The following is a 12,873-nucleotide window of genomic DNA, read 5'->3' on the forward strand; positions in this document are numbered from 1 at the left end:
TTGCACATGAAGGTTGGTTGTGATAGTCAGAAGCCATTTCATATCAAATTGGAATGAACTGAGACATCAATTTAATTTAAATAGAAACGATCTACAATAAATGTCTAATAACCTGTTGGAAGGATGAAGTGGATCTCTGGTTCACTTCTGGGTCCGCTGAAGTATGAGCTGGGATCATGCCACTTGGTGCCTGAAACGAAATACAACAATAACCTGTCTAGAGATATTTTGTACTATAATCCATTTAAATTAAAACAGAGAAAATCATTTGTGTACATACATGGTGAGAACATACATGCAAGAAGGGACATGTGTTTATACATTTTATAATTCTTTAATAGATCCTATACATTCTAATCTATCAAGAGGATTTACTTACCAGAGCACGCCATGGCCACAGAGATTCTCCATAATCATAGGTGATTTCACTCTCTGCTTGGATGTTTTCAATAGCAAACAGGCAAAGATGAGGTTTACATCGGACTGTCATCTTTCTCATTTTGCAATTTGGGGACCTGTTGGCATCATTCACCAGTCGCCCTAGTGAACCGTCTTCGCATGACGCATCTAAGCTAAAATTGAAGAGGGAAACAGATTTAAACTTTCTCCACAAAACACATAAGGGTATAGAGACTAACTGATGTCTTATAGGGCTTCACTTACCACCATGAGCCATTGTTCCATTCAAAATCAAACAAAAAAGCATTTTGCTTTTCCGTATACTCCCCCTGCCTCTTGTCCCGTTCATATTCAGATATTAACTCCCCACGGTACTCAAGGACAAAGGATCCCTTTTCAATTGGTGCACAGGCAAATACACCACGTCCTGATACAACAAAGTTCACAATTTAGTGTCAAGTAATACAGCACACATTAGGTTTATGAATTGCAGTTGATCAGACCCATTTAGACTGCTTATCAATATGTATGAATTAATATTTAGGAGAAAGATCCATTGCAGGGGTGCAAACTGGTAAGGACCCAAAAAGGTGACAACATTCAAAAGAAATGTCTGAAAACTAAGAAAATCACGAGGAGAAGTATTTTACGTGGGATTTAATGAGTGTTTCCCCTAGGATGGAATTTTTTTTGTGTGCTTGCAAAGCGCACCCTGCATGGAGGTTTCTATGTGTCTGCTGGCAACCTACATACAGTTCATTTGTGCACAGTAATGAGCAGGGGAAATAAGGAGAGATTGAACATATTACAAGTATAATCTTTAAAACCATTATTTATATTTATTTAACAAAAAATATTTTATATCAACAACCACCCTATACATGAAAATCCCATAACCCAAATACTACAACAATCGAAAAGTTCTGCGCCTCAAACCAATGCATCTTTCCACTCCCTCCCCTCTCCCCATCACAAAGGTTGTAGTAGGAGCATCAATAGGCCATGCCTCTATTTAGCACGTTTTGGGGCTCTAAAGTCAATAATGGCGACGCTACTGAAAATGTTGCAAAAAAAAATGTATATTGACATTTTGGCTAAAAAGAAATTTCTTAAAAATAAGTAGAGATATATTTTTCAAAACATAAGGTTGCAGTAAGACCATAAAGAGCCCATGTATGGAAAACGTTTTAGGGATCTAGAGTCAATAATGGCAACGCTATTAAAATTATTCCTAAATAAAAAATCTTAAAAGATAAGAGATACATTTTTCAAAACTAAAGGTTGTAGTAGGACGATGAAGAGGCCATGCCTCTATGGAACTAGTTTTGGGGCTCTAGAGTCAATAATGGCGACGCTATTGAAATTGTACCATTGTGGTCGTTTTCAGTTTTGCACTTTGCAGACGGTCCCTAAGCTCGCGGCTGAAAGCCGACTGCTCGTAGAAGACAATACAATTCACCGTTCGCTAACGACGGCTCGTTTGGATGAAAACAATGTTGTAGCTGGTTCTCTGGGTTACTACACTCAATTGTGTCGCAACGATGTTTCACTGATGATCTATTTAACCGCAAACTCCGAATCTGCGGAAGTTCCTCCGTTAATATGAAGCTCTCCTCTCTCGTGCGCCGCTGCTAGGTGCATATAGGGGAAACACTTTCAGATGACATCCCAATATGGTATTACCCAACATGTGTAGTGTGTGCATAACATACCTTTATAGTCATTGATCCATTTGACCTTATAACAAGGCTTGTCACTTCCAGAAGAAATAAAATGAATAGCCTCAGCCTCAGGACTAAGTCTGGCTCTCCTTTTTGACATGCTCTTCAATTGCCCATGTGCTCCTCAACTAGCAAACAATCTAAATTGGAAGATGAAAAAAAGTCAGCGAGACAAATGCAGAAAATACCAATATTTGATTGGAATCAAATTAGGATTTATCAAATGGTATTAGTCTGCCTTTAGTCATATCTCACTTATGTTCTTACTAATGCTGTAGTAGGCTATCTCATTAGCTTATTAAGCTAGTGAGATACCATCAGAATAGGGTGCTGTCAGAAATCTTAACACCTTAACATCTTCAAAGATAAATATTGTTATAAAATTATAACACTGTCAGCTCTACAATTAATATTGTCTGCACTGAACAACCAATATCATACATTTAAAAAACATAATTCCAGAAAAAACGATTTAGTGCCAAGTAACATTGTTGGTCAAGAACACTGAGATGTAATAACAGCTTAGAGAATAACTATCTTTAGTTGTAATTAAAGAAACAATAAATGTATTACCTTCATTTCTCGTGCACTTCGTCCAGTTCTGGTTGAAGAATTTGCCATGTGGCACAAGGCCTTCTCAATCCTTAGCGGCAATTCGCTAACATTAGCTTATAAACTGATGCTAAATTACTTTTTTTGTGGGGGATTTTATATTTATATAGTAATAGTTGACAATGTGTATGTGTATTCAAATAAATCTATCTTAATTAGTTGGTAAGTGTGCTCCCATCGTGTGCTAGAACAAAATCGCGATTTTGTGAAACTAGTCACGTGACATATTAGTCACGTGACTATGAAAGTGTGTTTAAAGTGTGTTAATATTCCCAAACTGACCACTAGTTGGCGTATTCACAGGTGAGCAAAAAGTACAAACACTCACACACACTCCAAATTACAAAATTGTGAAATTTAAGGACATGTCAGATTTTTTGTTTAGGGGCATTCTATGGTCGTTTATAACACTGTAGTGAGCTCGGAAAAATGAGGACTCCCAAAATGTCCTCATATTTCCGAACGTCCTGACATTGGAGGTGAGTTTTCATAAAATTGTCCTGATATGTCACTAAAACGAGTGCACACACACAACCTAATACACACACACACACACACACACACACACACACACACACACATACCCTCGAGGCCCTTGATTATTACAAATGAAAGATTTGAATGTGGTACCTTCATTCTCTGACTTTACGATGGATAGAAAAGGACTCAACACAAGTAGAGCCTGTAAGAGTCGCATGTCTGCTGGCTTGACCAAGAACTCCAGGCCCCTGTTTGACTTTGTTTAAAGGTAAACTGATAATATTGAATGAGCTTACTGGCAGCCCTACTCTCAGTTTCTCTGAAGGTCCTGCCTTTTTTTTACAGGCAGAGGGGGAGTCAATTGTATCTGTGCTTTTTGTGCCATTAAACCACAGCAGACAGACTGCATTTTGCTGCAGTTTAACTGACTTTAGATAAAAAATAGATTCACCTTCAAGAGCCAGTGAACTTTTGCTTGGAACGTGGTAATATGTCTGATATGAAATGCAACATCAACATAGTAATCCAAGCCATTGTACCACTGTTTCTGAAATAAGGCTATAATTAAGAGAAACAGGAGTAAAATCCTCCATAGTTTTCCCAAACCCTACGTTAACATTCCAGTCTGCATGCAGGCATGAGTTCTTTGTGACCGTGTAACTGGTCTCTACGACGCCCCAGGAACCCTGTGTGGCACGCTGTATGGGCAGCGGTTGATGATGCGAGAGAGGGCTCAGCTTCTCAGTGTGATGTCACGTTGAGTGGCGCCATTCATATACAACGTCTCCCCAACCTTCCTTCAGCTCTCAGCCCAAAGAGCATTTTTTTTTATCTCATCGTGTTTTAATCCCTGCTGAAATTGTGGGTTCACTGGCTCTTTAAAGAGGAATGGTCGCATCTTGGTCGAAGTGGACATTTGCTTAGAAATATCTTATTCTTGCATCATGTTTTTGAGTTTTTCTAATCTGTTCATCGAGTGTTTGGTAACAGTGAGGGAAGTGTGTGGTAATACCCCCTTCCTCTTACTCAACGCTGCTGTGTCCAGGATTCATGTGAGCACGTGGGTTCTACTGGGAACCCTTCTGTAGGCGAAGATCCCCAGGGAAATTACAGGTCTTTCGACGCGATCGTTACAGTGAAGATTATCCATTGTAGCGAGGACATCAGCCATCAAACAGTGGATGTAAAAGAAAGAAAAAACTGTGTTCAAAAGTGTGACGGGTGGTAGACTGAGGTTTGAGCAGATATTTTTGGTTAATAAAAATAAACTACCCCTGACTGCAAATCAACACCCTATATCGCTGTCTCCTTCACACTTTCAATTGGTCATCTTTATTTAGTCCAAGTCACTTAATAATTATATAAGCTTATGATGTTTTTTGTATGGCTTTTAATGAAATTAGTTTGACAAGCAGTACATATATGCAAACAGGAAAATGCTAAAGTAAGAGGCAGCAAAAGAAGACCGAACTGTTATTGAACAGCCCCTGTTATTGCGTTCTAGTTGCCCATGGCCCTGGCCCTTGTCCTGGGGTAACCACTGGGGCTTGCCCTCTGTTAGGCTGGGGCAGCAGAGCTCGGAGTAGCAGAAGGATTGGCATCACACACGTTGATCTCCGATGGCAGAGTCTTCGACCTCATGGTGTACTCCAGCTTTCCTGGTTCTAAAAGCAGGCAACAGTTTAACAGACAGTTTGGTGGGAACCACATTTATTTTGGAAGGGATTTGACCGGCATTATACCACAGTTAAATTATAATAAAGGGAAAAACACAAAATGTTGTATTATTTAAAAAGTAACGGCAAGTCTCACCCCCGTTCCAAACTAATATGCAACTAATATGCAATGCTTCCTCAATTGGCATTAGCTGACCAACTAATATGCAACACTTCCTCAATTGGCATTAGCTGATCAACATTTTGTTCACAAAAATAACCCAGTTAACTCAATTTAAACTAGCATTTACCAAGATAAAAAAAAATCTTCCTGGAATTTGTTTTAAGTTATGCTGCTGCTCAAATCTCCAGGTCCAGCTGGATAGTGGGATAGTAGTAGGATCGGGTCGATCCTACTATCTTAAAACGAATGTGACAGTTGAGGCTGCAGCTGCTATCTGAACTGCAGTACTGGTTATGGTGAACTGGTACATTAGAAGCCCTATCATTCTAAGCCCTGTGTCATGCTTTAGATAACAGGATCCCTTAGATTTTCCCTTGGGGAGGACTCTTGGGGACCATGGATATCTACTGTTGGCTGATTGGCACTTACCCTCAAAGCATTCGGGGAGCGTCAGGGTACCATCATTGCAGGTAGAGGCGACTGGGTACCCACATTTCTGCACTTTGTTCTTGCAGTAGAAGAGCACCCGCTCTCCGTGGAGCACCCTGTTAGGTTTCAAATCTGCAATCCAAAGCTTCCTGCCGTTGTAGGAGATGCGCCCTCTCTTGATGTTGACTGAACACGGGGCTGTAGAGAGACATTTGGACAGCATGCTGTCAGTGTTTGATAGGATCAGCTAAACACGGGGCTGTAGGGAGACATTTGGACAGCATGCTGTCAGTGTTTGATAAGATCAGCTGAACACGGGGCTGTAGAGAGATTTTTGGACATTGCAGCACACTGTCAGTGTTTGATAAGATCAGCTGAACACGGGTCTGTAGAGAGATTTTTGGACAGCATGCTGTCAGTGTTTGATAGGATCATGTTGAGATTGCAGTAACCCTTTGAATCCCAGGTTCTACAAGGGTCCACTTGGGCTGAAGGGTTTTCCCATGGAATATCCTGTCTCCTGTCTGCTGCAGTGAAGGATGGGGCCTCACTCAGATGTTGACTTTGAAGGGCAGAGGTTCAGTTCTGTCTGGGCTCCACTCGCCGCTTTCACTCATAATTACATCATTCTCTTTGTTCTGACTCTCTGTGGTCTTTCATTGGGTGTGTGTATGTTAAAGGTGGTAAAAGGAAGCCAATATGATGATATTTTTTTCAAGTTTCTTCACAATGGTTCGCCATCACTCACCCCTGCAGACAGGCTTAGTGGACCAGTTCCCTGTGTTTGTGCAGCGGTTCTCTGCCTGTCCGTCCAGCACGTAGTGGTCGTTGCAGGCATACCTGACCGTCCCCTTGTAGCCATGGGTCCTCATGACTGCGAAGGCGAGGAAGCCATTAGGGATCCCCTCAGGAATGGGACAGCTGATATCTGGGATAACAGATGGGAAAAGGGGTGCCATATCAGGGTCCCAGTCTGGGTTAGGGACACAGGAAAGTTGTCTGATCTTGAGGATCGTGATGGTACCTACTGTCTGCTTACTTTAACATGATGTCGCATCTCGACTGTGTTATCAATGGTTGGAGTGAAATACCTGCCCCATAAACAAAGTTTGATTTTAAGACCGCTCTTGGCTAATGTCTGTCCAATCAGGGTAGCTCTTCACCAATTGGTTTGGGATCCACCTTATCGGTCAATCATCAGGTGCGTGAAATGCAGCACTTCTCAATCGTGGACAAATGTAGGAAGGCAGGGAGCAGGAAGGAAACATTTATTTGATTGTTTAGTTTCAGAAATTGTGCTCTTTTATGCCCTCTCTCTTTACAAATCTCAAATTGGACCTACAACAGCTTAAGAGTTGAACGAATGTAAAATAGGTTAGAAAATAAGATGTTGCAGGTTGTTTATGGCTTGTTGAATTTCTGATGTTTTTTACCTTAATTTTAAGGGGAAGGTAGGCCTACAGATGGTTAGCCTACAGCCTAAATAAAGGACTTACCACGTTTGTATGTATAACAGTTAGGGGGGAAGACATTTTATCTGGAATCAACCACCTTTTCCATGTAAAATTGATATTAGATAAAGGAGGCACGTTGGGGAATGAGATTTACCGCGACAAACGGGCGGTTCAGTTGCGGTTCCGTCGGCCAAGCACTCCCCTCTCTCAAAGCTGGGAGCCTTGGGTGGGGTGCACTCGTACGTCCAACCCTGCCCGTACATGGTGCTGGTCGCAGTGTGCGCCTTGTCCAACACAAACCTACCGTCTCGGGGCGGCTTTGGTAGTGCACAGCTCACTGCTGTTGGGATGAAGTCAGAAAATTGAATGTGATTTTTCTTTTCCCTGACCTGCGCTCCATTGCCTGGAATCAGAAACTGTGTAGCCAGAAGAAAAGTTGTGCAGGAGCAGTATAGTGAGCCATGTTTTAGACTATACGTTAAGAGGGGCTGAACCCACACACACACACACACACACACACACACACACACACACACACACACACACACACACACACACACACACACACACACACACACACACACAGAGACACACACACACACACACACAGTCCACTACTGTTCCTCACAGGATAAATACAACTAACCTTTCACACAACAACTAACCCTACACACCGCAAGGAGTTATTTTCCAGTACGTCCTACTGTCCTCAAATACCTTTACAAAGCGGGGGAGGATGGCTCCAGGTTCCGTCAGCTAAACATGTGCTCTCATTGGCTCCTGTCATGACATATCTGCATAAACACAAGTCAGCCAGGGCCGTTGATGATTTTTGTACATCTTAAGGTTTCAGTGTGTAGAATTAAGTCCCATTTAAATATGAATTATGTTACATTAGAATCAGAATTCATCAGAAGATTAACCCTATCTCGGACGCAACTTATATAGCTTCTGAAGACGGGCTTATGCTCCATCATTTCACTATCCTATTAATTATACTGGAGTTTCACTTTTAATCTCAGTGTAAAGTAGTGTAACAAATAGCTGTTTGCGGATGAAGGGGATTATGATAAATTAGCATTATTTCATATTCAGTTACTTGCAGCCCCACCACTAGTTGCTACTCAATTCTGCTCGCTGGACCTTTAATGCCTACCCTTCATCACATGTGTAGTTCAGCACCGTCTTGAAAGGAACCTGGGTCCTCCCCGGCACAAGAGCCTGCAGAGGCCTGGGGATAGGACAGGTTCTACCTGGAAAACAGGAGAACAATTGAGGTGAAAATGGAAGGAACTGTAGCAAACACTGAACTGCATGCGTGAAAACAGATATAAAATAATGTTCTTAAGAATATATATATAAATATATATATATTCAATGCTTATCAAATATATATATATAAATATATATATTCTATAACTGTATAGATATAGAGATATATTAAAAAAAAATAGGTGAACACAGGTTTGCTGGTGTGTTTAAGGAGGTTAGCTTTGTATAAGAATGCTATCTAACATGTAAGTAGCGTTCTACCAGTTGGCCCCATAACAAATAAGTGAGAAGCCAGCTGATGACATCATACTTAGTTTTGCCTGTTTGAACCATTCCTGAAATTCAGATTACAATCAAATCTATGCAAATTCCAATGTACACTCAACCTTAGTTGTTGATTTTGGCTGAAATGAGCTTGAAACGTTTACATAATCCTACCTCAGGGTCCGGCCTCAAGTGATCATTTGAAGTCGAAAAACCTTTCTTGTTGAAAGCTGAGTCATTGAGTCATTATAGGTCAGTGAAAGCCATGTAGCTCAGCCCGTAGCCGGGAACTCACGTGTGCACGCTAGGTCAGTCGCCGTCCATTCCTGGGTGGGGGTGCAGGCCAGCTTGTGCGGGGAAGGAGTAGAAGGTGTGTAGCCCTGTTCACACGCTAAGGTCACTTCCTCCCCAACGTCATACACACTCTTCAGACTGGACACATCGATGCCATCACTCAAGGGCGGTCGGCCACATGCTGATCAAAGGGGACAGACTCCAGCATTCAATCACGGTCAGGGCACAGTTTGTATACCATGTGTACATTTCAAAATACCACACAGATGCAAATAGAGACTACCCGTTTAGCCATTCATCATTCACCAGAGAAGACTAGTCTAACAGTTCACCTTTATTGGAAAAGACGGAGTCAGGGAGAGACTTTAGATATTAATTAACAATTGAAACATTTTGTATTCGAAATAACTTTGAAAAAACTGCAAGTACAATGGTCTATACCTTTTTTGGATGTCACTATTGTGTATAAGGCGACTTGGCAGAGCAGCAGGAGAGCGAGTGGAGCCATCTTGTCCGGAGATCAACAGGATGTGACCACTCCAGCAGGTCTGGAGGAGGCATATGGGTACCATGCAGCCATCATCCAATCAGAAGACATGATTGATTCAGCTCAAAGTCAGCCCATTCATGCATATTTGTTCAAAGTTGAAGAATAACTTTAAATTTGTGATAGGGAGCAAGCCCCGAACAGAGATGCATCATGTGCCTCATATGTCTCTTTATAGCTACAAAGAGACTCATATACCTCTATATAGCTATATAAAGCCTCATATCTCTTTATAGATATATAGAGACTCATATATCTCTATATAGCTCCATAAGGGTCATATATATATCATATATCACTATAAAGCTATAGAGATATAGTAGCCCCTATATAGCTACTGTATATAGAGATTTATACAACGGGTGGCTTAAATCCAGCGATCTGATTGGTTCCTAACTGTTGTATAATGAGCGTATACATAACTGCTATGACGCCCAATCATTTTGTGAAAGTTTGCATATCACTCCGCGCCTGGAAGTAGAAACGGTTACAAAGTATAAAAGTAGTTGTATTAAAGCAATAGCGCAGTTCACTGAAGCCTAAAAATATGTTGAATGATGGAGAGGGTGTAAATGTTGTTACTCCGGGAGTGAGCAAGGCGATGGAGAGACTAATGAAAGTTTAGGCACACGGTGAGTGAACTGCTCCATAGGTTAATTGCCGGCCTAGCCAAGCCTTCTCTCGGAGGGACGCTAGAGTGTGTTGCATAGCGACCGTCGTGCATTTTGAAGGCAACCAGGAGGGACTACTTTTTTGTATTCTTTAATAAAACAGCTATTTTGACTTTCTTGTTTTTTTTTTAAATGTAGTGTGTCTATGACTTTCGTTTTGCCATAATAGTAACCGTTGTATAAAATTAATAGATCACTTCAGTCAGTGGTATGTGCTCATTATACCACTGTGAAGGGGGTCGCCGGCCCTCCGCTGCGCGTCGGGGCCGGACAACGCCCCTTAACAGTGGTATAATCAGCACATACCACAGCCTGTTGTGATCTATTGCTTAAATATATGAGATATGCAAGCCTTTATATAGTTAAATAGAGATACAAGGCATATATGAGCCTCTATATAGGTATATTGATCTATATGAGCCTCTATATAGGTATATAGAGTTATGAGGAACTATATAGCTATATAGAGATATATGAGCCTCTATATAGCTATATAGAGGCTCGTATTCATGAGGATTATTCATCTCTGTTATTATATGCATGTTTCTGTCTGTCAGTGTGTCTTTCTACTGGTTGTTTGGGTGTGTCTATTTATAGAAACATTCTAATCATTAACATCAAATCCTAATGTTGTCATTCTTTTCTGGATTATGTGCTCAACCATGCATTTAATCACCTGTAATCTGTCTGTAAAATCCCTAACCAACTTTCACAATCTCAACTGTGTCAATATATTAGCCAGCAACCTGTAACTTGGTGAATTCACCACTGTTCAACCATACAGTGTGTGGATCTAAACCAGGGGTGCCCAAATTCTTCACAGTGGAGGGCCAAAATTAAATCTGGTTCATGTTTTGCAGTACATTAAGTTCAATATGTGTATAGCGTGTGCAAAATAAACACTATGAAATATTTGAAGACAGACATGGAACATTACTAAGCCTTAGGCCTATATCTTCAAATACAAAGACATTTAGTGCAATAGGCAAAGTACCATGGGACAAAACAAAAATTCTACTACACATCAGTAATAGTAGTAGAATTGAGAACAGCTGAAGAAGGTTTGTAGAAAACAGTACTGTACTTACTAACTAGTGCAATAAACAAAGTAACATGGCACAAAACATGCCCCCATTAATCATGCAGAGCAGAACATACTCCAAGGCGACACATTGGAGGCTTAGGCCTACACATTCTGCCTGAAGTAGGTAGACATGAAGCCTGTCCTTGGTTTTTAAAAGTCTCTCAATATCAGGCTCCAGCTGACTAATAGGTGAGAATTTCATGTAGGTGAGTCAGATAAAGCATATATAAAAATTTGAAATTATACAGTGGCCAAGGCGCGGGCCAAATATAGTGTGGGCCAAGTTTGTGTAGTATAATTTGGAATTCTGCGGAGGTAGGAAGCCAGTAGAACAGGAAGTCAGGCCTCGGGCTGGGATGTAGCAGCTGATGTTGTGTGGAGTTACCCACAAACACAATGATGTACATTGAAGAAGCCCACAAAGGCCTGAGTCTAATGGAGAAAGAACCAGTCAGACTGGACCAAACCAACCACACAACAACACATTTTACTCCTCCTGACCCCAATTATTTATCCTATAATTGCTGAATTGATTATTATACATTTGTATTCATTCATTTACCAAAAAAAACATCCAGACTAACTAGGACCCCTGCCGGATCCCTTCTGCATTCAGCTCCAATTGGTACGGCCTGTGGGTCTGATCAGGCCCCTGTAGGAGGGTAAAGATATGAAAAAAAGACACCTTACCCTAAAAAAATTGCAACAAAAGGTTTCTCAACTGTTTTTTGTAGTATTGGGTATCCTGAATAACATACTAAAAGTCTACCAAAATCTGACCACTCGAAAGGTGTTATTTTCAAGATGGCGTCCAAGATGGCCGAAAATCATTAAAATAGCCTAACTCCTTCATTATTTATCCTAGACAAGTACTTTTTGTGTCTAACCCTATGTTTTTGGGGCCTAGAAATCCATTGAACTTGTCCTTGAAATTGCAGAGACATAATTAGATAATTGGGAAATGCAATATTTTGTGTGTTAATCTTGTTAAAACCCTATTAAATGGTCACCCGTTAAATAAACTAATTATGTACTAAATATCCGTATTGTATTTTTATTATTCTTTTTACTGTGGGGGAAGGCTTCAAGATATACTCAAAAAACAACACAACTAATTGTCACAATTTTCAGTACTTGAGGTGGGGTGTACATCTCATTCACTTCTTGGGAAAAAACATATTCTTGCAGTATGAACCAATCACTGCTCCCCTCCCCCTACCCACCCCATGAGAGCTGCATAACTCCTCCCCCACATGCACGAGAACTTGAGAGAAAACATTTTCTCGCAGTATGAACCAATCAGTGCTCCCCTCCCCCTACCCACCCCATAAGAGCTGCATAACTCCTCCCCCACATGCACGAGAACTTGAGAGAAAACATTTTCTCGCAGTATGAACCAATCACTGCTCCCCTCCCCCTACCCACCCCATGAGAGCAACATAACTCCTCCCCCACATGCACATGAACTTGACAAGCACAGTGTCATGTTGTAGATTTTTTAGAACACAGTGCTAACAGTGTCAGTGTGCTTGCAGGGGTTGACAGTCATTGTAGCTAGTGGAAAAGCATAATGGTAGCCTGACCATGAGTGCTGGAGAGACTTGCAAAATCTGCCATGAAGAATTAAAAGATGCTTCTGTTGTGGTTGAAGTCCGTCAGAAGGGAGCCGATGGAATAAAAAGTGCAAGTGTGCAAAGAGGGGATGACATAGTAATTTCAGCTGGTGAAAAAATACAAAGAAAATGTCGAAAGCAGTGCATAAATCCCAAAAACATTCAATTCCAACAAAAAACTAAAGTTGAGCCGC

At 41.0% G+C, this 12,873-nt stretch overlaps 2 protein-coding genes across 3 annotated transcripts in view; both read right to left on the reverse strand.

Annotated features, from left to right (window-relative positions):
* LOC132453323 (beta-2-glycoprotein 1-like) overlaps positions 1 to 3,522 on the reverse strand; it is a 55,248-nt gene extending 51,726 nt beyond the window's left edge. For both annotated transcript variants that reach the window (XM_060046166.1, XM_060046165.1), the window contains exon 1: positions 3,363 to 3,522. In XM_060046166.1, coding sequence (XP_059902149.1) covers positions 3,363 to 3,429 — 67 coding nt within the window. In that variant the 5' untranslated portion in view covers positions 3,430 to 3,522. The remainder of the gene's footprint in view (positions 1 to 3,362) is intronic.
* Positions 3,523 to 4,585: 1,063 nt separating this feature from the next.
* Positions 4,586 to 9,363, reverse strand: LOC132453319 (beta-2-glycoprotein 1-like). The gene is made up of 8 exons (XM_060046160.1): positions 9,206 to 9,363; positions 8,766 to 8,945; positions 8,091 to 8,187; positions 7,652 to 7,728; positions 7,089 to 7,274; positions 6,229 to 6,408; positions 5,481 to 5,678; positions 4,586 to 4,876 (listed from the first exon to the last, which is right to left on the reverse strand). Exons 1-8 carry the CDS (start codon positions 9,270 to 9,272, stop codon positions 4,770 to 4,772), a joined length of 1,092 nt encoding a protein of 363 aa, XP_059902143.1. The 5' UTR covers positions 9,273 to 9,363; the 3' UTR covers positions 4,586 to 4,769.
* Positions 9,364 to 12,873: the final 3,510 nt, after the last annotated feature.

This window comes from Gadus macrocephalus, chromosome 3, assembly GCF_031168955.1.
Source record: "Gadus macrocephalus chromosome 3, ASM3116895v1".
Lineage (NCBI taxonomy): Eukaryota > Metazoa > Chordata > Actinopteri > Gadiformes > Gadidae > Gadus > Gadus macrocephalus.